Source organism: Ovis canadensis, chromosome 3 (assembly GCF_042477335.2).
Source record: "Ovis canadensis isolate MfBH-ARS-UI-01 breed Bighorn chromosome 3, ARS-UI_OviCan_v2, whole genome shotgun sequence".
In the NCBI taxonomy this organism is placed as follows: domain Eukaryota; kingdom Metazoa; phylum Chordata; class Mammalia; order Artiodactyla; family Bovidae; genus Ovis; species Ovis canadensis.
The window spans coordinates 68,348,459-68,371,780 of NC_091247.1; the positions used below are offsets into that span (position 1 = coordinate 68,348,459).

A 23,322-nucleotide genomic window follows, 5' to 3' on the forward strand; every position below is an offset into this window, starting at 1 on the left:
GTATAAATGAAAATAAAAGTTCAAGGTGGATGCCCCAGGTCCTGGCCTACCTTGTAGCTCAGAGTTCAGTTCAGTTCAGTCACTCAGTCATGTCTGAGTCTTTGCGACACCATGGACTGCAGCACACCAGGCTTCCTTGTCCATCACCAACTCGCAGAGCTTGCTCAAACTCAAGTCCATCAAGTCAGTGATGCCATCCAACCATCTCATTGTCTGTCATCCCCTTCTCCTCCCACCTTCAAATTTTTTTCAGCATCAGGGTCTTTTCCAATGAGTCAGCTCTTCGCATCAGGTGGCCAGAGGACTGCAGGTTCAGATTAAGTATCAGTCCTTCCAATGAATATTTTTCAGGACTGATTTCCTTTAGGATTGACTGGTTGGATCTCCTTGTAGTCCAAGGGACTCTAGAGAGTCTTCTCCAACACCACAGTTCAAAAGCACCAATTCTTTGATGCTCAGCTTTCTTTATAGTCCAACTTTCACATCCATACATGACCACTGGAAAAACCATAGCTTTGACTAAATGACCTTTGTTGGAAAACTGATGTTTCCACTTTTTAACATGTTGTCTAGGTTGGTCATAGCTTTTCTTCCAAGGAGCAAGCGTGTTTTAATTTCATGGCTGCAGTCACCAACTGTGGTGATTTTGGAGCCCCCAAAAATAGTCTCTTACCATTTCCATTGTTTCCCCATCTATTTGCCATAAACTAATGGGACCAGATACCATGATATTAGTTTTCTGAATGTTGAGCTTTAAGCCAACTTTTTCACTCTCCTCTTTCACTTTCATCAAAAGGCTCTTTAGTTCTTTTTCACTTTCTGCTATAAGGGTGGTGCCAACTGCATATCTGAGGTTATTGATATTTCTTCCAGCAATCTTGATTCCAGCTTGTGCTTCATCCAGCCTGGCATTCCTAAGCAGGGTGACAGTATACAGCCTTGATACACTCCTTTCCCAATTTGGAACTAGTCTGTTTTTCCATGTCCAGTTCTAACTGTTGCTTCCTGATCTTCATACAGATTTCTCAGGAGGCAGGTAAGGTGGCCTGTTATTCCCACCTCTTGAAGAATTTTCCACAGTTTGTTGTGATCCACACAGGCAAAGTCTTTGTCATAGTCAATAAAGCAGAAGTAGATGTTTTCTGGAACTATTTTGCTTTTTCAATGATCCAGTGCTGTTGGCAATTTGATCTCTGGTCCTTCTGCCTTTTCTAAATCCAGCTTGAACATCTGGAAGTTCACGGTTCACGTATTGCTGAAGCCTGACTTGGAGAATTTTAACATTATGTTGCTAGCGTGTCAGATGAGTGCAATTGTGTGGTAGTTTGAGCATTCTTTGGCATTACTTTTCTTTGGGACTGGAATGAAAACTGACCTTTTCCAGTCCTGTGGCCACTGCTGAGTTTTCCAAATTTGCTGGCATATTGAGTGTAGCACTTTCTCAGCATCATCTTTCAGGATTTGAAATAGCTCAACTGGAATTCCATCGCCTCTACTAGCTTTGTTTATAGTGATGCTTTCTAAGGCCCACTTGACTTCACATTCCAGGATGTCTGGCTCTAGGTGAGTGATCACACCATCATGGTTATCTGGGTTATGAAGATCTTTTTTGTACAGTTCTTCCGTGTATTCTTGCCACCTCTTCTTAATATCTTCTGCTTCTGTTAGGTCCATACCATTTCTGTCCTTTATTGTGCCCATCTTTGCATGAAATGTTCCCTTAGTATCTCTAACTTTCTTGAAGAGATCTCTAGTCTTTCCCATTCTATTGTTTTCCTCTATTTCTTTGCATTGATCACTGAGGAAGGCTTTCTTATCTCTCCTTGCTATTCTTTGGAACTCTGCAGTCAATGGATATATCTTTTCTTTTCTCCTTTGCCTTTAGCGTCTCTTCTTTTCTCACTTATTTGTAAGGCCTCCTCAGATAACCATTCTGCCTTTTTGCATTTCTTTATCTTGGGGATGATCTCGATCACTGCCTCCTGTACAATGTCATGAACCTCCATCCATAGTTCTTCAGGTACTCTGCCTATCAGATCTAATCCCTTGAAACTATTTGTCACTTCCACTGTATAATCATAAGGTATTTTGTTTAGATCATACCTGATTGGGCTAGTGGCTTTCCCTGCTTTCTTCAATTTAAGTCTGTGCTAATAAGGAGTTCATGATCTGAGCTACAGTCAGCTCCCAGTTTTGCTTTTGCTGACTGTATAGAGCTTCTCCATCTTCGACTACAAAGAATATAATCAATATGATTTCAGTATTGACCATCTGGTGATGTCCATGTGTAGAGTCTTCTCTTGTGTTGTTGGAAGAGGGTGTTTGCTATGACTAGTGCATTCTCTTGGCAAAACTCTGTCAGCCTTTGCCCTGCTCCATTTTTTAGTCCAAGGCCAAATTTGCCTGTTACTTGAAGTATCTCTTGACTTCCTACTTTTGCATTCCAGTCCCCTATAATGAAAAGACATCCTTTTTTGGTGTTAGTTCTAGAAGGTCTTGTAGGCCTTCATAGAACCGTTCAACTTCAGCTTCTTCAGCATTACTGGTTGGGCATAGACTTGGATTACCGTGATACTGAATGTAGCTTGCAGAGGCAAATCTAAATCCAGAAGTCCTGACAGCTCATGCAGAATGAGTTGTCTGCCAGTCAGAGGAACCTGGAATCATGGGCTCAGTGTTCTTTGTGTCCTCAGGCTCATCAGCACAGAAACAACTTAAACCACTAGAGAAGACAATCCTTCTACCATCTCACCAGACCTAACAGCCAGGTTCTGGACTTTGACATTCTTCTTTTACTGGCACTAGAGAAGACAATACTTCTGCCACAATTTACTAGACCTAACAGCCAGGTTTTAAACTTTGACATTCTTCTCTTACTGGCACTAAGTCATTTCTCCTTATTTTTCTGGACCTAGGAATTTTTCCTTTTTGTACTTAGGGGGCATTCTATGCGCAAGACTGCTGATGGCCTACCACTGTAAGGAAAGAAATGACGAACAGGCAAAAGCAATGTGAGAAATACAGGTAAGCAGAATGTGACAACAGGTAGGTTCAGTATAATAACTACAAATAAATGTTGTTACCCAGGTCAGTGTTTGTGTAAAACTGACACAAAGAAGTTGAGCAACTGCTATGATTACCCAGCTAAAGCACAGCAAAAATCCAGGCAAGAACTCCTGTGTCCTCTCATATTTTCTTTCTACCACACCTTTTCTCTTCACTTTTGTTTGTTTTGGCCACACCACACAGTTTTCAGGATCTTAGTTCCTGTACCAGGGATAGAACCCAGATCTCAGCAGTGAAAGTTCAGAGTCCTAACCACTTGCCTGCCAAGGAGTTCTCTTTTCTATACCTTTAAGTTTGCCTAGGATTGAGGGCTTTCCAAGGATATAGAACTTTCAGTGCAAAAACTGGAAAAGTCCTGGGAAACATGGAATGAGTCAATCACCCTGCCATTAATCCCTACATAATTGTTTCATCTTCACTGCCTTCTTCACTGCCTTCTTAACATTTTTTCACAGATTTCATTTTCCAGTTACCCACATACTAGTGAAAATTATTAATCAGGTTTTAACCACAAGATTTGTGGCTCCATGACTCAATTAAAGCCTGTGGGTCCTTGAGACTTCTAATTATTTTCAAGGAATTTTTTTTAAAAGGGAAATAAAAAGTGAAGTCACTCAGTCGTGTCTGACTCTTTGTGACCCCATGGATTGTAGCTTACCAGGCTCCTCTGTCCATGTGATTTTCCAGGTACGAGTACTGGAGTAGGTTGCCATTTCCTTCTCCATTTAAAAAGGGAGCAATATGAAAATTTTCTTTGTGATACATATAGTATAATATTTGGCAAACTGGAAAAGAGATGGCTCCCTTATCACTGGTTATTTTTCAAATCCTATGAAGAGAAGCCAGCGTTGTCTGCCAGAGTAGTCTTCCAGAGGCAGTGACTGTTAAAGGAAGATCTCAGTTCTTAAATCTTGAATATCACAAACACACACACAAAGGTTAAAGGATGGAGGGGGATCCAGAAGCTGATCCAAGCAGAGTGGTTGAAATGCTCAACGTGTACCAGGACAGAAAGCCTGGGAAGCTCCCCAATAGACTCTCCTAAGAAACAGCCAAGGCCTGGCACTCTGGAGTGCAGGACACAGGTACAACACTTCACAGGAACCAGAGCTCCCAGAGTGGGATTCTTCCCCTGTTAACAGCGAGATGTTTTCTGTTTCAAGTAACTGAACACCTGACTCAAACTGGCTTGAGCCATAAGGAAATATATTACTTCACAAAACAGGGGTGCAGAGTCAGTGCAGAGTTCAAGTCTGGCTAATTTGGAAGCTCAACAATCAGGGCCACATTATAACTTTCTGGTCCCTGGTAGTTTTACCTTCTTGGGCCCCTTTCTCCATAAAAATTATATTTTACAATTGTAATAGTATAGGGACAAATATAATCCAGACTGGAGGATATTTATTTATTCCTTCTGACTTTAAAAATTAAAATATTGTGGAGAGGACTTCCCTAGCGATTAAGTGGTTAAGAATTCACCTGCCAATACAGGAGACATGAATTCAATCCCTTCTCTGGGAAGATTCCACATGCCATGGGGCAACTAAGCCTAGGCACCAGAACTACAGAAGCTCACCTAAAGCCTGTGCTCCACAACAAGAGAGGTCACCACAATGAGAAGCCCACGCACCACAACTAGAGAGTAGCCTCTTGCTCACCAACTAGAGACAGCCCTCAAAGAGTAACAAAAACCCACCACAGCCAAATATTAATTAATTAATTCTTAAAACAACACTGCGGAGGACCCCTAAAAGTATCATGATTTCTAGGGTCAGTTGGCTCTCTGAACAATCCATCAAGATCCAGGTTTTCTCCATGTGGTTGGCCACACACAGCAGGTATCGCCTCTATATGCTCAGGCTGGCTTACCTCTGGGCTGTGTTATGGCTGCCATAACACAACGGCAATGGAGGCAAAGGGCTCCACTGTTCTCCAGTGAGGGCTTAGGAGACCTTTCACCTAGGAAAGAAATCCTTCCCCTCAGTTATGATTGGTTGAGGTGGGACGATGGGCTACCCTGAAACAACAGCCAGAGAATGCCATTGCTGATTTCATTACCTTAGACCTGTCAGGAGATGCCCTATTGTAAGGAATACCTGAAGAATCCTGGGTTAAGTTAAGATGGAGGAACAGTCTACTATAGCCCATCACACTATATATTCTAATATCTCAGAACAATCATTCACATGTATTTGATATTTACCATGAGTTTCTTACCTAGTCCCCACAACCTTAAGAAAGAAAGTATGTTATCCTTCCCATTTTATAGAAGCAGGAACTGAGGCTTATAGCACTTACAAGATTTCCCAAAGGTAAGATTTTATAAATAGTAAATAAAGAGGTCAAAACATAAAAGAAAAAATTAATGTTAGACTTCATCAAATTTAAAAATGTTTGCTCTCAAAAAAGCAGCATTAAGAGAATGAAAAGGCAAAACAAAGACTGGGAGAAAACATTCAAAAATCAGACAAAGAACTTGCAGGGAGAACTTGTATTTTTAAAAAAGCTCTTACTACTAATAAGACAAAAAAACAAAAATAAAGAAATAAATTAAAGATTTGAATGGGCTCTTCACAAAAGAAGACATAATGGTGGATAATGAGCATATAAAAAAGTTCAGTATCATTAGATATCAGAGAAACATAATATAAAACCACAATGAGCTGCCACTTACACACCTGCCATAAAATGGCTAACATTATAAGTTGCTCACAATATCACAAAGTTTCACATACTGCTGGTAGGAATGCAAAGTGGTATGGCTACTTTGGGAAATACTTTGGCACTTTCTTATAAACTTAAACATACCTATACCATATGACCCAGAGATTCCACTCCTAAGTATTTATCTAAATGAAGGGAAAACATATGTCCACACAAAAATTTCTACATTAAATGTCCATGATGGCTTTATCCACAAACAATCCAAATACCCATCAACAGGTGAACAGATAAACAAACCAGGGTATATCCACACAGTGGAACAATACTCATTTATTAAAAAGGAGTGAACTTCTGATATACCTAACAACAAGGATGCATCTCAAAAGTATGCTGAGTGAAGGAAGCCAGATGCAAAAATGTACATGTTCTAGAATTCCATTTACATGAACTTCTGCTGAGAAATGGCTGCAGAGAAGTGAGGGTATAAGTAAGGAGAAAGATAAGGAAGCTAAAATAATTTGTGTGGAAGATGGTGGTGGCATGGTCATGAAAGAAGTTATGAGAAGTTGTTCAGTTCTGGATACAGTTTAAAGATGGAGCCAATAGAGTTTTCTGAAGGACTGACTGCAGGGTGTGTAAGAAAAAAAGAGAAACCAAGGATGACTCTGTGATCTTGGATCTAAGCAAATGGAAAGATGAAATTGCTGTTCATTGAGATGGTGAAGCAGGTAGGCAGAGAAGGTTGGGAAGAAGGGTGAAAGTCAGCAGACTGTTCAGTTTGAAATGTCCATTAGGTGCACAAATGAAGATAGCAGGTCAGGAGTTGGATGTACAGGAACAATTCCTGGCTGGAGATAGAAATTTGGGAGTTTTAACCCCCTTTTTTTCCTGGGGAAAGGGCTGAAGATAGGTAAAAAGAACTCAAAAAGTAGAAGAAAATGCCTAGACAGATCTTCTTACTGTACAAAAGCAAAGATACAATTTACTAAAGTTTGGAGGTCACTAATGGGTCAGACATGACTGAGCGACTGAACTGAACTGAACTGAACGACTGGGGAAACAAACATTGAAATTCTGGCACCAAAATCTTCAATACTATTACCAAAACCCCATACACTAAAATAACTGTGGTGAAGCATCAGAGTGGTGAAGCTCCTCTGATCTTGTCCACTGTTGTGGGACTTGCAACCAAACTAGCAAGGCTGGAAACCTACTACATACCCCAGAGATAAGGACAGAGGCTTCCCCCCGCCACCCCCCAGCCCCCCAGCCCCCCACCCACCCCCCGGCAGCCTCTCTCTCTCTCTCTTGCATTCCCTATCATTAGCTGCCCTTTGGTCTGCAGGGAAGGAGAAGGAGCTATTGGGCGGAGCCTCTGTCCCTGCTGAGGGGGTGCTGAGTCAACAACTTCAGCTTGCATATTGTCTTATTCATGAAACTATTTTCTTCAGAAGTCATAACTGCCTTGGAGGCAAACTATTAATCTGACTTTAGAGTTGGAGCTTTCAAAGATAACCACAATCTGTGTGGTATGATTTGAAGAAGCCAGAAAAAAAATTTTTTTTTTCTCTCCAAATTCCTGAAATGCCACCATTAGTATGAAAGGTGAGAGTGAAATATCCAACTTTGAATGACCAATGTTGGGGACTCCCATAAATGAACCAGTGGAGAGAAGAAAAGCAGTAGATGATAAAGGGGTGAGGGGTGTGGTTGAGAGACAAAAAACAACGCAACCTCACAATTTTGTGTGAGTTCTACTTGGCCTATTCCCAACACCTCGCACACAGTAAGTCACAAATATTTGTTGAATTGAAGGAGGAAACAGACAGAACAGGCTCCATCTTGAAAGCAGGACTCCATCTTGGGCCAGACTGTGGACTTTGAGCTAAATGCCCAGTATCTATGGAAACGATATACCAACTGGAAAACCAGGGCCCCTGGATGGAGGAGCCCCAGGGCTCGTACCTAGACTCTCTGTTGCCTAAAAGAATACCCTAATTATCTGTGTAACCAAATAGAATCATAACTTCTATTATGCTTATTGGGGTATGACCACAGGCCTATTGATAATTGTCCATTGTTAACTACCTAGGCTTAAGGCATATGAATCACGGGTTACCTTTGATTGTATCTTTCTTTTCCTTTGTTCAGACTAGTTTCAGGGAACTTGGGGAGGTGGGTTGGGCACCCCACTCCAGTACTCTTGCCTGGAAACTCCCATGGACAGAGGAGCCCGGTAGGCTGAAGTCCATGGGGTGGCTAAGAGCCGGATAGGACTGAGTGACTTCCCTTTCAATTTTCACTTTCATGCATTGGAGAAGGAAATGGCAACCCACTCCAGTGTTCTTGCCTGGAGAATCCCAGGGATGGGGGAGCCTGGTGGGCTGCCATCTGTGGGGTCACACAGAGTCGGACACGACTGAAGTGACTTAGCAGCAGTAGCAGTAGCACTTAGGGCATATAAGGTTTTCAGAAAAACTGGTCAGGGTCCTTGGCTAAGAGAAGACTCTGCCTTGGGCCCCCCAGTGTAATAAACTGCACTCCACTATCTGCATTGTCCTTCTGAGTGAGTTTGTTTCCCAGAACGCATGGCTACAACATTATGAATGCTCTTTTTCTATATTTGAGGAAGTAGACACTCCCCTGGAGAAGGAAATGGCAACCCACTCCAGTGTTCTTGCCTGGAGAATCCCAGGGACAGCAGAGCCTGGTGGGCTGCCGTCTTGGGGTCGCACAGAGTCGGACACGAATGAAGCGACTTAGCAGCGGCAGCAGCAGCCACTCCCCTATCCCCTCCCCCACCCCAAAAATATCTTAAAGATAAGGCAAAAGAACTAGTCCTATAAATGTGGTTAATTTACTCTCCTAGGATTCACTTATTGTGTGTGTGTGTGTGTGTGTGTGTGTGTGTGTGTGTGTTTAAGTAATTTCTCAGGACGCTCACAAGCTCTCTAGGAGAGCAGTTTTCCACTCCGTGGGGCACGAGAAATTGCCTGGGAGGCTGGAGCATCACCAAGGCCTATTCAAATCCCAAACATCACATGCCAAACGTGCCATCTTCTGCCTAGAGTTCCGGCGCGTCTGGGAACTAAGGGTGAGGGGTTGGGAGGGGCGGGCAAGCGCCCTCGGAGGAAGGGGCGCAGACCCAGCTGCGCAGCGCGCCCTCCCTCCGGGTTTGCTGCGCTCAGCTCAGCCCTTGCGCCTCCCTCAGCTCTCTCCTCCGCCCCCCTTCGCCCTCCCCTTTTCCTCCTTTTCTCCTCCTCCTCCTGCCGCGGCCGCTGCCAGACCTCGCCAGTTCAGACCCACGGGGCTGCCCTCCCCTGCGCTCTCCCCTCGCTGCCCGGGCCCGGAGCGCCGCGCGGCCGCGCAGGTAGGAGCCCCAGAGCGGGGGTCACACCAGCGCACCCAGTGCCCGCGGGGCCGCGCGCCGAGGAGTAAGTGGGGTGACTTGAGGGGTGCAGTGGACCTGAGGACTGCCCCCACACAGTGCAGGATCTCTAAGGCAGAGAGGGAGGTGGAGGTGTGAGGTCTCGGAATGCGATCTGTCAGGATGTGCGAGCACTAGGTGACATCTGTTTGGATGGGCATGTGTGTGCGTGCCGACAATCAACCGACAAGGCTTTGCCCGAAAATGAAGTTTTAAAAGTTTCAGGGGGCCAGTGTGTGAGATTTAAGCCGCACCTGGATTCCACCGGAACTGGTTAGAAGCTGGAGCACCGAGCAGCTCCCCAGAGACAGCCGCATGTTAATATAGTTAAGAAAGGGGACCTCGCCTCCCTGAGGACGCCTGGCCGGCCGCCCTGAAACTGGTACTTTGGGCTGCGGTGTGGTTCCCCAGTTCTGGCCTTAGACAGACCGGATCCTGAAGGTAGCATTTCGGGGACCGAGACACCCGTAAGGCGCGAGGGAACTAGACGCTTGGGCTGCTCCTCTACACCACCTGGGGCTTTTAAACAAAGCTGCTCACAGAGAACGCGTGGAAATGCCACTTGGAGAGTTTGCGCTGGGGAATGTGAGAAGGAGTTCTGAAGGGCAGGTATTTTACTATGGGAGGAGATTGCTCCGGAGTTTCGCTGTGGTATTTTGTTTAAAAAAAAAAAAAAAAGTTTGAAGCCAAGATAATTGATATTGGTTCACAAGTTTTTCTACTGAACTTTGCAAGGAACTTAACTAGCTAAAGGTGAGCTTATAGGGAAAGCCTTAACGTTCAGAGGAATATGAGATTTGCTGCCCCACTTCCACCCTCGAAAAAAAAATGCACCGTCACCTTTGAAATTAATTACCCTGTATTCTTTCTCTTTCACCCCCTTTCTCGAGCCTATTGTAGGTGCAGTGTAAGTTGCATATCTTACAGCTTTTGTGTATGTTCATCGTAGCCGGACAATGTAAATCGAAATGTAATTCTGCAGCCGTCTTCAGCCTTTGGTGTCCCGTTTGGCCAAGGGGAAGTTGAGGAGGGGGTGGGGAGATGAGAAGTAGATTAGAAGTTGTGTATGACAGAGCCTCAGCCTTCTCCACCTTCTCTACCTTGCTCGTTACTTTACAGCTGAAGTTTTATTTTCCTCCGCTGCAGCTGCTAAGCATCGGTTTGTACTGTGTTTTATTTGAGATTCACGATGTTGAAAGCCCTTTTCCTAACTATGCTGACTCTGGCGTTGGTCAAGTCACAGGACACTGAAGAAACCATCACATACACGGTAAGGGGTGATGGAATTTGAGACAACTGCGGTTCAGTGGGATTCTGTGGCACAAGGGAGACTTTATCCAGTCCTGCCAGTCTATGTGGGCTATTCTCTGTGGAGGGTAATAAATTAAACCAGCGTTAGCAAGGTTCACGTTTAAGATCCGTTGTAAATAGCCCGTCCTTTCAAAAGTTCACTTAGATCGCCATTTGAGATAGGGACCAAAATGTAAGGATTTATGCAAGGCCAAAAAGGGAAACTCCTTTAAAACAAAAATCAAAGTAAGCTACATGTTTATATTCAGCATATTAATGAGTATAAGTAATTGGAAAACATGAATTACAATATATATGCAGATAAAACCAGAACTCAAGGAGTAAGACTCAAATAGGAATGTTAAATATCATAAAGCCCATCACCTCATTTGTGCATGTGACTTATGTTCTCATGTAAGTGGATTTTCTCGACTTTATAAAGGCTATTATTCACTTACAATCTAACTGATAGCTCATATAAATGCCACTCAGACATGTGTTACCAGGATGCAGTATTTGGTAAAATGCATTGTGTGAAATTTGGTTTTGTATTTTCTGATTAGCATATCTGATATTTCCAAGTAATTTTTATTCATTAGCTAATTGTATGAGTACAATCAACATTGAATAAGGTATTGAAAATATCATCATCTAACCACCCCTCCCCACCACTGCCCAGAATGGATGGTGAGAACAGAGAGCAGTGCTTGCCTCACTTCTGTTAAGTTTGTTTGCACCTCTGTTTTGTGTTTTCTAGTCTTTAATCAGTGTTGTGAGGCAAATGACATTTGTCCTGGATCAGAATATGAAAAACATATTTTTCTACTTGCTCCCAACTTAAAATTAAGTAATCTTACTCAAAAGAATGTTGAAAAATTTTGAAAATAAAACTCTTAAAAGTGAGCTAAAGTTAATTACTGATAATAAACATTATCTCACTTTTTTGATACAGTAATATCCCTAGAATGTTAGTATTCATCTGGCAAATGTTCCTTGTTGTCCAGATCAACTATAAATCAAATGGGGTTTAGTATAAATATTTTGTTAACTTAATGGTAAATGTAGTTGCTTCCTCTGCTGAAGATAAATAAAGCAAGAGAAATGAATACATGTGTTGTTTATCTTCAGATGAAATTGTTTTGTTCTTCGAGCTAAACTTACTACCTTCTTAGGGAGTTAAAATTAAATTAGCTACCCCCTTTTATATTCATGTAATAATAGATTTTATTGCTTTTTACAATTGCTTATCTTGTACTCCCTTCCCTTTGCTAATCACCTAAACCTTACTCATCTTCAGCAAGAAAGTTCCCTGTGGTTTAGACACTGTAGTTTTAAGACCGCTAACTAGGGTTCACCAGTAGTGTACCAGGTTTCTCAGATATGGCACCCTTTCTGTGCCAAGATTAAATCTATTCTCTTTTAAACTGTATATGGCTATTAGTTCATGGTTAAAGGACAAGATGTAACTTTTTTTTAGTAACTCCCTATGGAGACACTATCTCTTTTCATCCTCATAGCAAAATATGAGCTAAGTGGCATGCTCTTACTTCTACTAACAGTAGAACTAAAGATTAGAGAGGTATCTAAATTAAGGACTACACAGCCAATAAGTGGTGAAACTAAATTCAGTCTAGGCTTGTTTAATATGATCCATATTGAATGTCCTGGAACTGAAACCCTAAAACAAACTGCAAGTCTCCTCTATTTAGCATACAAATTTATCAAGTGAACTACCATTCTACCTGGCTTGAATGATACTTTTCAGAAGGATGGGATCATATCCACAAGACAGCCTCATATTCTCCTTTCATATTAAAGATAGGATCCATTCAGTTATGTATTCGTCTTGTACCTGCCCTGTGCATAAGCAATTCTCATCACTATCAAAACAATTCAAGCTTAATTGTTTACTAAAAAATTTCAGACCTTAACCTTGGGGAATTTAATCTGAGAAAAGTACTGTTGAAAAGTACAAAGTATTATGCAGCTTATACATGTTGCTAAAGAAATACAAAAGCAGAGAGGTGATTAATGTTCATACTGGCAACCCACTCCATTATTCTTACCTGGAGAACCCCATGGACAGAGGAGCCTGGTGGGCTACCACCCACAGGGTTGCAAAGGTTTGGATACAACTGAAGCGACTTAGCGCATGCTGCCTTCAGGCTTATTGAAGGAGTTAGAACTTGCTGCTACTTCTTGAAGGAAGTGAGGACTTTGGATTATTCTAGAAAGGCTGAAGAGGCACCTGAATCAGAAAAGGTAGCATAATCAAAGACTAGAAGGGAACATAGCCAAGTCAAGATCAGGAGGTGACAAGGGGCTGGGTGGTGTGGAGAACCTAAAGATGGTAATAGTGGAAGATGAGGGGTCCACAGGCCCCTGTGAGCTCTTAGATGGAGGAGCAGTGTAACCAAGAGAGCAAAGAAAGGTTATCATAGAGGCTTGTGTGCTGAATGTAGTGATATGGAGACCAGCTAAGGAGATTTGCCTTCTCATGAGGTCAGGAAGGCTTACACCAACATGGGAGATATAAAAATGGACGCAATAACAGCAGAGCTTGAAGGAAAATAATGGAAAAGTTGATGTTAAAATTGTTATCCTGGTTCCTGAGAAATGTGGTATAGTCCCTTGGACAGTGTTGGTAAAAGTAGAAGCATTAGTTTGGGAGATAAAATGAGTTTAGTTTTCACCTTATTAAGTCTCAGAAGTCAGTAAAATATCTAAACTCATCTCTGTCTCCATTCAGCTATTTATTTGCCAAGCATCTGTTGTTTGCCAAGCAACTCTTGGCTCTTATGGAAGAATTTAAGTTTATTTGTTTGTTTACTCTACTTTTGCTTAATCCTTCCTAAAACCTCTTCCTCAAATCTGCATGTGATCAGATGTTTTCTTGAGCTTAAGAATTCTTCAGAGGCCTCATCAGTTAGACCAGCATGTCTCAAGAAGTAGCCCATAGATAACTTGTATCAGAATCACCTGAGATGCTTGTTAGGAATTCAGATTCCATGCCCCCTACCTGACCTACAGAGTCAGAGCCTTTGGTTGGTCCCAGGAATCTCATTTTAACAAGCACCAGACTTTCTTAAGCATAATAAAGCTTGAGATTCACTGACCTTCAAGGTCAAATTCAGTTCCCGCTTGGCCTTTCCAAAGAAAGGCTTCCCAGGTTTGGCCCTGCCTACCTCTCGTACCTCACTCCATCCACCCAGGACTACCGGTAGCTCCTTCCAGCTTTGCACCTTTGCTTATGTGGTCCCTCATCCTAGACTTACCACATCTCCCTGGAAAAAAATCCAACTCACTTGTAGCTTTGCCCACAAAGCCCTCCTTTCCACCTTGTCATGCCTATCCACAGTCCTGAGCAGAGTCCATCACTCCTTCCACAGGTGAACTTGTCTCACGACACCTGACATCTTGCTTCAGCTAATCTACCTGTCTGTCTCCTCTTCAGGCCTGTGAGCTGCCTGAGAATGGGAACAAGATCTTAATCATCTTTGCTTTCCCAGAGACTACGATGGTGCCTGGTGTGAAAGGGTACTTGACAGATGGTTCTGTCAGTGAGTGAACTAGAGAGGACCTTTAGAAACTGAAGCTGGGAGGCAGGCCATGGTATGAGAAGACGGATCAGGACTTAACTGAATAGGAATGATAAGGAAAGTCAGGTGCTGGAGTGTTCTAAGAGGATTTAGAGAGAGGGGGAATAGTCAAGGGCTGAATAAAAGAACTCAGTTGGATTTTTTTTTTTTTTGGTAAAATTTATAATGTGGAAGAAGGGTCAAGTAAAGCAAAAAAAAAAAAACCAGAGAGATTACAGAGTATTAGTATCAAGACAGAAAGGAATTCCAAGATGGTTATGGGCAACTGGATCCAATGGAAATGCAACAAAAGAGCTGAGACGGGTGGTGATTGAGAAGGGATCTCTGAAGCAGTCCAGTGCACAGATGTGTCTTTTTTAAAAAGCTACAGAATGTTAAACTAACTATCTCATCATCTATGTGGGACCCTAGTACCAAGACTGTTGCCATAAATATGAAGCTTTTAGAGTGACTTTTTAGAGAGTGGATACTCAATTAACTATCTCCTGGCCCCTCTTCACAGCAATGCACAGATGGATATGAGTGGGATCCTGTAAGACAGCAGTGCAAAGGTGAGCCAGCTTCAAAAACGTCCCATCTGACCATAGCTCTCTGTCTCCATCTAGTATGTCCTTCATGCCCCACCTGTATTATACCCAAAAGGTGTAAGCATGTGTTTACATGTTTGGTTTCCCCTGTAAGAAGATTCCTGACTTATTTTATTACTCACCACAGATATTGATGAATGTGACATTGTCCAAGACGCTTGCAAAGGTGGAATGAAATGTGTCAACCACTATGGAGGATACCTCTGCCTTCCTAAAACAGCCCAGATTATTGTCAACAATGAGCAACCTCAGCAAGAAACACCAGCAGCCGAAGGTGTGGGTGCAGCTGCAAATGCAGCTGCGACCTCTAGTACAGGCACTGGGGGTGTGGCAGCCACTGGCATCGCTGCCAGTGGAGTGGTGCCTGGGGGTGGTGTTGTTGCCAGTGCTGCTGTTGAAGTGCAGACTGGCCGAAATAACTTTGTCACCCGGCGGAACCCAGCTGACCCTCAGCGCATTCCCGCCAACCCTTCTCACCGGATCCAGTGTGCAACAGGCTATGAGCAGAGTGAGCATAACGTGTGCCAAGGTAAGCATGACTTTCTATGCTAATGAAAAAGTTCTTGCCCAAGTGCACCTTGTGGTGAGAAAGACAACAGCTCTCATTTATTGAGAGCTTCCCCCTCACCATTCTTTGTGCTAAGTGCTTTGCCTGCATTATCATATTCAATCATCACAAAAATCATAAAAGGTAGTTGCTGCCCGTGTTGTCATCATTTTACAAATGAGGAAACTGTCTCAGAGAGGTCACCAATGGTTCTCAACCTTAGCGGCACATATTTAGAGTCACTTGGGAGCCTTTAAAACTTCTCCATGTCCAAACCACACCCTAGCCCAATTAAATAACACTCTCTGGGGATGGGTTCCAGGAATCAGTATTTTTTTTTAAGCTCCCCAAGTGGTTCCAGTGTGCAGCCAAGTTTAAGAACCAGGGGTCACACAGGTGGTGAGTGCAGAGCCAGCCTTCAAACCCAGACAGATGGGGTTAGAGTCACAGCTGTCAAAAGGAGCAGTCAAATTACTCATTTGGAATTTGAAATTGTGCTGTCAAGCTACTCCACAAATGCCCCCCTTTAAGGTCTCTTAATTGAACTTGCCAGTGTCTTGTTTTCCTCACTGAGGAATAAAGAAATGGGACTTCTGCCTGTCATTACCTTTGAAGGAATCTTCCCCCACTCACACTTATATCTATTCTTAAGCTCTCATTTGAGCACATTTTGCTTATATCACTTGCACCATGGCACCATCTGCCTGGGTTTTTCTGTTTATTCTCACAAAGAATACACATCCGGTAGACTCATGCTAGCAAACTGATAAGAATCTTGGGCTTTGAAGACGTGTAGCATATGAACTAACTGGACTGTGCTAAGGGATTTTCTTCCTCTTTGCCTACTTAGCAAACCCTTTTAGATCTGCCTGATGTGGCCATAGAAGCTTTGGACTACTTTTTCACTGCCAGGTGCTGGCTGGGTATACCCCATATACACCATAAGTGCCTGGTACACACTGGCCAATAGGAAGGGCCTAGGAGTTCTTACCTTCTACTTACATAAGTGAAGAAGAGAGCACCTTCCTCCCTCAACACAGAAGGGTTCAACTGGGGTCACCTACCTGCTGTATTAAGTGAAAGAAGCATCTTTTGGTCTTCTAGGACGCTGCCCCTTATTCACGAGCGTTGAGTTTTATCTTCTGTATAAAAATATAGTAGATTTTAAATGGTTTATAGATGAAGTAAGGAAACCTATCACGCTCTGACTTTTATTATTTTATATTTTGCATTCAGATTTTCAGTATCCCACATCAAGAGCTAAGCCATGCTGTGATGGTGTCACTTTTCAGAGTGCCTATCTTATTAGCATCTGTTTTGTGTTACTGTCATGAGTCAGAATTCCAATTCAGCATCTGCTTGATATTCAGATATTTAATTTAAGGATTATGTCAAAGAGATAACCTCATGAGGTTATTTATATATATATAAATAAATATATATTTACAAATAAATATATATTTATATTTGTATGGTGTGTGTATTTGAGTGAATATTGGTTTAAAAATACCTTGAATTTATTTAAGATAGCAACTTTTAATTGTGTTATTTAAATATATAATTATATTGGAAGGTTTGGTGGTATTTTTCCTGAAACTGAAAAGGTTTGGTGAAAGTTTTAAAGGATTGACTTTTACATATTGAATTATTTTTTTATACTTTGGACATATGTTTGAATGGTACTTAGGAGGGGAAGAAAGCAGGTAAATTCATTTATCAGAAACTACAAAGTAGTTTATGATCCATTATTGACAGTTGTGGTTAAAAGCAAGAAGAATGCCTAGAATCGAATGAAGTTCTAGAATAAAACATATTCAGGATTTACAACATGCATTGGTTACAGTAAAAACTGTATAATAAAAAGTGAATAATAAAAATGAAATCCTACTTAATCTTTCTTAAAGATTTAGACTACCTTACAAAGTAAGGTCTTTTCTTCTTTGGGAATTTCTTTTTCAGTTATAAGCTAAAACTCTTAAATGCTTATGATAGATGCTAAATACATATTCATTGACTGTGTGCACATGAGGCATTTCCAACCCAAACTGTTTTGCATAATTCAACCAATTTCTACAATTTGAGATTGGGGGGTCTGTATCATTAAAAGCAGGGTTAAAAGTTTTTTTGGATGACTTAAGGCTTAAGTTGGATTTCTTCCCATCACACACTTTTGCAAAGTGCCCATAAATGTGGATTTACTAAATTGTTGATAAAAGGGGGTTATTTCATATGATAACAACAGGATAATCTGTCTAGGGAATCTGACTAACATAAGTCGAGTCACACTTGTGCCCATTTATTACTGAGCTGATCAAACATGCAGTCCAGCTTCTTCTAATTGCCTACAGATGTATGACATTCTCATTCCAGGCCAGCAGCACAAAATAATGTTTTATAACCAATGTGAAAGTGTAGGGACTTCTGCTTAAAACAATAATGTGCTCCAAGGACCTATATTACTGACATCATTGTAGAGTTTGAGGAACTTTCTGTTTTAATAAAGATCTCCATTCTCCTTTTAAATGTTGCATACTTATGACTAGTAATCCAAACACATTTACCATGATTGCTGGATCAGAATAAATGAACGCCTAAGATGAGTCATATTTTTGTCATAAAATTATTTCTTTTTTCCGTATATATTTTTCAACAGGTACAGTTTATCATTATATAACTTAAAGCTGAGGACATTTTTAATGTAATGACTGAAATCTGAACTGTATTTCAATGTTAGTTAACTGTGCCTTTGCATGCACTATTATCAATCACTGTTGGCACTTAATAATTTAAATACCACTAGATAGTTTAAAATATTTCTATATTAGGGACTTCCCTGGTGGTCCAGTTAAGACTCTGCATTTCCAATGCAGAGGGACAAGAGTTCAAGCCCTGGTCAAGGAACTAAGATACCTCATGCCATGGGTAGTGTGGCCAAAAATAAAAAAGTAAATAAAGAAATGTATTCTATTTTGTAAATATATTTTTAACCAGCTTTCCATGTTTTAACATTTAGTCAAAACATGATTCTTTAACCTTTATTCATCTATTTGTCCAGGTTTTTTTCAATTTTATGCAAAACCAAGGGGTTTAAAACATAACATCCAATTATCAATTCACAGTAAGCATTTTTTTCCAGGTAATTTTTACCAAATGAGCATGATACTGGGGAAGTCATTCACACTGAGAATTTCAAATGACAGGTGGCATCTTTCAGTTAAGTTTAGTCGCTCAGTCGTGTCCAACTCTTTGTGGCCCCATGAATCACAGCACACCAGGCCTCCCTGTCTATCACCAACTCCAAGAGTTCGCACAAACTCATGTCCATCGAGTCGGTGATACCATCCAGCCATCTCATCCTCTGTTGTCCCCTTTTCCTCCTGCCTCCAATCCCTCCCAACATCAGGGTCTTTTCCAATGAGTCAACTCTTCGCATAGGGTGGCCAAAGTATTGGAGTTTCAACTTTAGCATTAGTCCTTCCAATGAACACCCAGGACTGATCTTTAGGATGGACTGGTTGGACATCCTTGCAGTCCAAGGAGCTCTCAAGAGTCTTCTCCAACACCACAGTTCAAAAGCATCAATTCTTCTGCGCTCAGCTTTCACCGTCCAACTCTCACATCCATACATGACCACTGGAAAAACCATAGCCTTGACTAGACGGACCTTAGTCGTCAAAGTAATGTCTCTGCTTTTGAATATGCTATCTAGGTGGGTCATAACTTTTCTACCAAGGAGTAAGCGTCTTTTAATTTCATGGCTGCAGTCACCATCTGCAGTGATTTTGGAGCCCAAAAAAATAAAGTCTGACACTGTTTCCACTGTTTCCCCATCTATTTACCATGAAGTGATGGGACCAGATGCCATGATCTTAGTTTTCTGAATGTTGGCAGCTATCAGATTTCATGAAGATCATTTCAGTGTCACATGCCTGGAGTCATGTAAAAATTAAGCTTTAGAAATTAATTATTTTTCCATGAAATATCATCCACTTCAAAGATAACAGATATTCATCTGTTCCTAAAGGAAGTTGGATCTTCAGTGCATAGTCACTATTGTAATCTTCAAAGGATATGGAGTTAGAAAACACGAGTTCAAGTTGAGAAAGAATTTTTTTTACCATATATAACATTCTAAGAGCCCCATTCTTGTAGGGGGGAAAAATAAGAGAAATAAGAGAATCAGTTGCCCAATTGAAAGGAATTTGTCCACTTAATTGAACTTTCAAAAATTACATGTAGAATATTTTGAATGACTAGTAATTAAATCATTACTAAACTCAGCCAGGGTTTGCAAGTATCATTACTTACTTGCTTAAGAAACCATGCCATTAGAAAATGAACTTGATAAAATGTCTAATAAAGCTGATTGTGGAGTCAAATCCAGAGTGCAATTCCTGGCTTGTATTATATAAGGTATAACTGAAAGATGTGAAAACATACCCTAAGGTTTCCAACCATCTGTGTCTACCCAAGACTGTCCTGATCTGAAAACTAAATGTCCCACTTCCCTGGAAATGCCTCAGTCCTGGAGAAATGGAATTGTTGAGCACCTCAGCAAACCCCCGTAAACAAATGTTCTGCACACCACAGCCAACAGTGGGAAAGTTTCAGTGTTAAAGCCACTTTTTCAGGTTAAGGCATTGTTTGTCCAGTAAGACTGTGTTTTCAATTTGTTTTAAACTTTGAAAAACAATATTTCATTGATCTTTATGTACCTGGACAGAGCCTTTCTTTGCAGTTGTCAGGACTCTGCCCATTTGTCAATTTCCACATTGTTCTAGATTGCATGTATAGGATACCTAGACATTAGCACCTACATACTTGGATATATGTCATACCATAGTTAGTTCATCTTTCCTCATTTCCACTGGGAAAAATTTTCACTCAGCTAAATTAAAAACCATACTTCAACTACAAACTTTTGTTTGCCAAATTTCTTTTTTCAGTTTTAGCTGTATTTTCAACGATTTTATTTGATTTCTGTTATTATTACCTATGATGCAGGAGCAACTAAAAAGCTAAAAAGAGAAATATGCTGCCTTTTGTAAAGCCTAAAGGAATTAAAAAATTATACTTAGGGTTAAAAAGCTCCACACTCTTGGAGACCATATATTATCTTCTGCACATTTCTTTGTAAACATAACTAAAGTACTGTTTTGAAAAGGAAAAAAGTTATTATCTATACAACTACTTTAAAAAAGAGAAATTTGAACTAACACATAGAGATTCTCAGATGTTAGGGACATCTCTTGTTGGCTTCTTTCATTTGAAACTTAAATGATATCATATCCAAAGGAGGATTTATAAATTACAGTGTAATCAAGTAGCTTAGCATACTTGGCATTGTCATTACCAAGCAACTTTCAAATACTAGCCTTTCGTTCATCCTCACTACTGTCATTAGGGTCTCTGGTTGCTCTGCTTAGTTTTGTGAAGAAGTGCCTAATTTTTGTTATATATAATTATACAGCCCAGCAAAGAGCTTTGATCTCAGAAAATAGATATTTTGCAAAAAGAAGACTATAATTGAGTAAATTATTATATTAACAGAAAAGAAATATTTCAAGCAGAATGTAAAATGGGTATTTCACCTACTAATAGTTTATTGTGTTTAGGTGTTAATTATCTTTGAGTATCTTAAAATTCTCTAAGGCCATGTAAATGCATAGAAGTTGAGTTTATAGGGAAAACTTAATTACTTTTTAAATAAGCTGATGCCATATAATTGCATTGATTTCTTCCTGAAAAATCTAGCATTGTTTCATGATTTATATCTCCAAACACTATAGTCATCAAATTTCAGTTAATTTAAGACATATTTTAATACACATTTGTAAATAATATGTACATCTTTGTGATTCATATATAGTCAGAAAATTCCTTCATAAAAATTGAATGATAGTTACTTGAGGTAGAAGGATGGAAGATATTGATATGATCACACTTCTGCCACAAAAGACTGCTGCTGTTGCTAAGTCGCTTCAGTCGTGTCCGACTCTGTGCAACCCGTAGACGGCAGCCCACGAGGCTCCCCCGTCCCTGGGATTCTCTAGGCAAGGACACTGGAGTGGTTTGCCATTTCCTTCTCCAATGCATGAAAGTGAAAAGTGAAAGTGTAGTCGCTCAGTTGTGTCCGACTTTTAGCGACCCCATGGACTGTGGCCCACCAGGCTCCTCCGTCCATGGGATTTTCCAGGCAAGAGTGCTGGAGTGGGGTGCCATTGCCTTCTCCGTCACAAAAGAATAAGTTATATAACTATTTAACTCAATGACTTTCTAAATGTGGTTTCCAGACCAGAAACATTAGCATCATCCAGTAACTTATTAGAAATGCAAAATCATGAACCCCATCAGAACTATTGAATTGGAAACTCTAAGGATGGGGCTTAGCAATCTATGTCTTAACAATCCTATGAGTTTGATCGCTACTCAAGTATGAGAACCAATGGTCTAACATAATTTTAATCTCAGGAAGTTGCATTCAGTTGTAAAAATCAAAGGGTGGGGTAAGAATACTTTATGTGGGGTATGGGAAGTAATGAAGAGAAAACATCAAAAATGCTTTCTGTTTATGGGACAGAATAATGTGTCTACTTCTCTCACCATTCTTATTGCCATCACCAGTGCCCTCATCCCCAAACATGATTGACCATGAGTCCTGGTTAGGACTGTATTCCTGAACCAAGAGCATATATGTGCAATCTAGAGGAAAGAGGACATCTTCACAAGAACCCAGAGGTGTTTGGCCTGTCTGTGGAGCCTGCAAGTGTGAAGGCTTCTGCAAGTGTGCAATGCCACACTGCTGTCCTGTGCTCAGTCACTCAGTCGTGTCCGACTCTTTGGGACCCCAACGACTGTAGCCCACCAGGCTCCTCTGTCCATGGACTTCTCCAGGCAAGAATACTGGAGTGGGTTGCCATGTCCTACTCCAGGGGATCTTCCCAACCTGGGGTCAAATACACATCACTGGCAGGCGGATTCTTTACCACTGCATCTGGGAAGCCCTGTGAAATATTATAAATGCCCTTAAATTGTCAGTAGGTGAAACTCACAGTTATGTTTTGCCTGTGGTAATGATTGGTGCTAAGTGATACCCGTACCTTCTAAAGACATCCCCCTTACACTCGAGGCACAAACGTTGTGTGGTGGTTCAATTCATGTAGAGTTGCAATAGAGGAAGATGTTGATTCTGATTTTGGCCTTAAAAGTGTGCTTTATTTACCAAACTGATAGGAGATCCTTTCAATACCAGATACATGGCTGACATCCCCTTTAGATTCTGTGAATGTCATCAAATATTAGAATACTATTCATATGAGTATCTTCTGTTCAATTAAAACTTTATCAAAGATTTACTTCCCATCAAAGACAAGATTCTTAAAACTAGTTAACACTTAATCAGCAGAATGAATTTTCCTCACCCCATAGAAGCAAAAAGAAGCAGATTATAGTAGAATTGCAAGTCTGGGTAACTTCAGGAGTATGCACTGGATATTCATTATCTCTTTCTCCAGAAGAAAATGTCAAACTAGAGTCTCTGAAATCAACAAATAGCCCCATTGGTAAAGATTGCCTGTGCACTTGTTGAATTATTGGCACAATTCTGTTCTTTGAAACCAAAGAGTAAACAAAATTTGTCCCAAATGTGTTTGATTTTGCACGAATGTACAAATAAGTAATCTGTGCCACATCTGAAGTTCATTAGCATGCTTCTTTTTCCAGGAGGTAACTGCAAATTGCACACTCAAAAATAAAACTGACCAAGAAAACTGCATTCAAATATTGGCAGAAGAAAACAGCTCTCATTGTAAGCATTTAGCCACAATTGCAGACTTGTAGCTTGAACCTAAATGATCTGTAAACATTTAATAAAGATGAAGCTAAGGAATGACATGAAAGGAAGGCTGAGTGCCAGGATATTGGCAGCAGCATGGATAGCTTATTGCTATCAATTTTGCATAACCACAGATTAAAAGGAGGGACAGAGTGTGAATTAATGTTATATAAATGTGTACTAAATAAACTTGAAAACAAGATATTTGGCTAACTCAATTCTAAAACTTGAACTACCTTTAAAATAATTGTATGTTTATACTAATCAAGGGTAACCAAGCAATATCACGAGTGAAACTGATCAAACAG

At 40.8% G+C, this 23,322-nt stretch overlaps 1 protein-coding gene across 8 annotated transcripts in view; it reads left to right on the forward strand.

Annotated features, from left to right (window-relative positions):
* Positions 1–8,687: 8,687 nt before the first annotated feature.
* Positions 8,688–23,322, forward strand: part of EFEMP1 (EGF containing fibulin extracellular matrix protein 1) — a 70,475-nt gene continuing 55,840 nt past the window's right edge. Inside the window, exons 1-4 of one of the 8 annotated variants that reach the window (XM_069583282.1) lie at positions 8,688–9,100; positions 10,340–10,427; positions 14,549–14,597; positions 14,761–15,162. In XM_069583282.1, coding sequence (XP_069439383.1) covers positions 10,347–10,427; positions 14,549–14,597; positions 14,761–15,162 — 532 coding nt within the window. In that variant the 5' untranslated portion in view covers positions 8,688–9,100; positions 10,340–10,346. Of the gene's footprint in view, positions 9,767–10,339; positions 10,428–14,548; positions 14,598–14,760; positions 15,163–23,322 lie in introns of all 8 variants that reach the window. The other 7 variants (XM_069583290.1, XM_069583285.1, XM_069583286.1 and 4 more) reach the window with 7 other exon arrangements.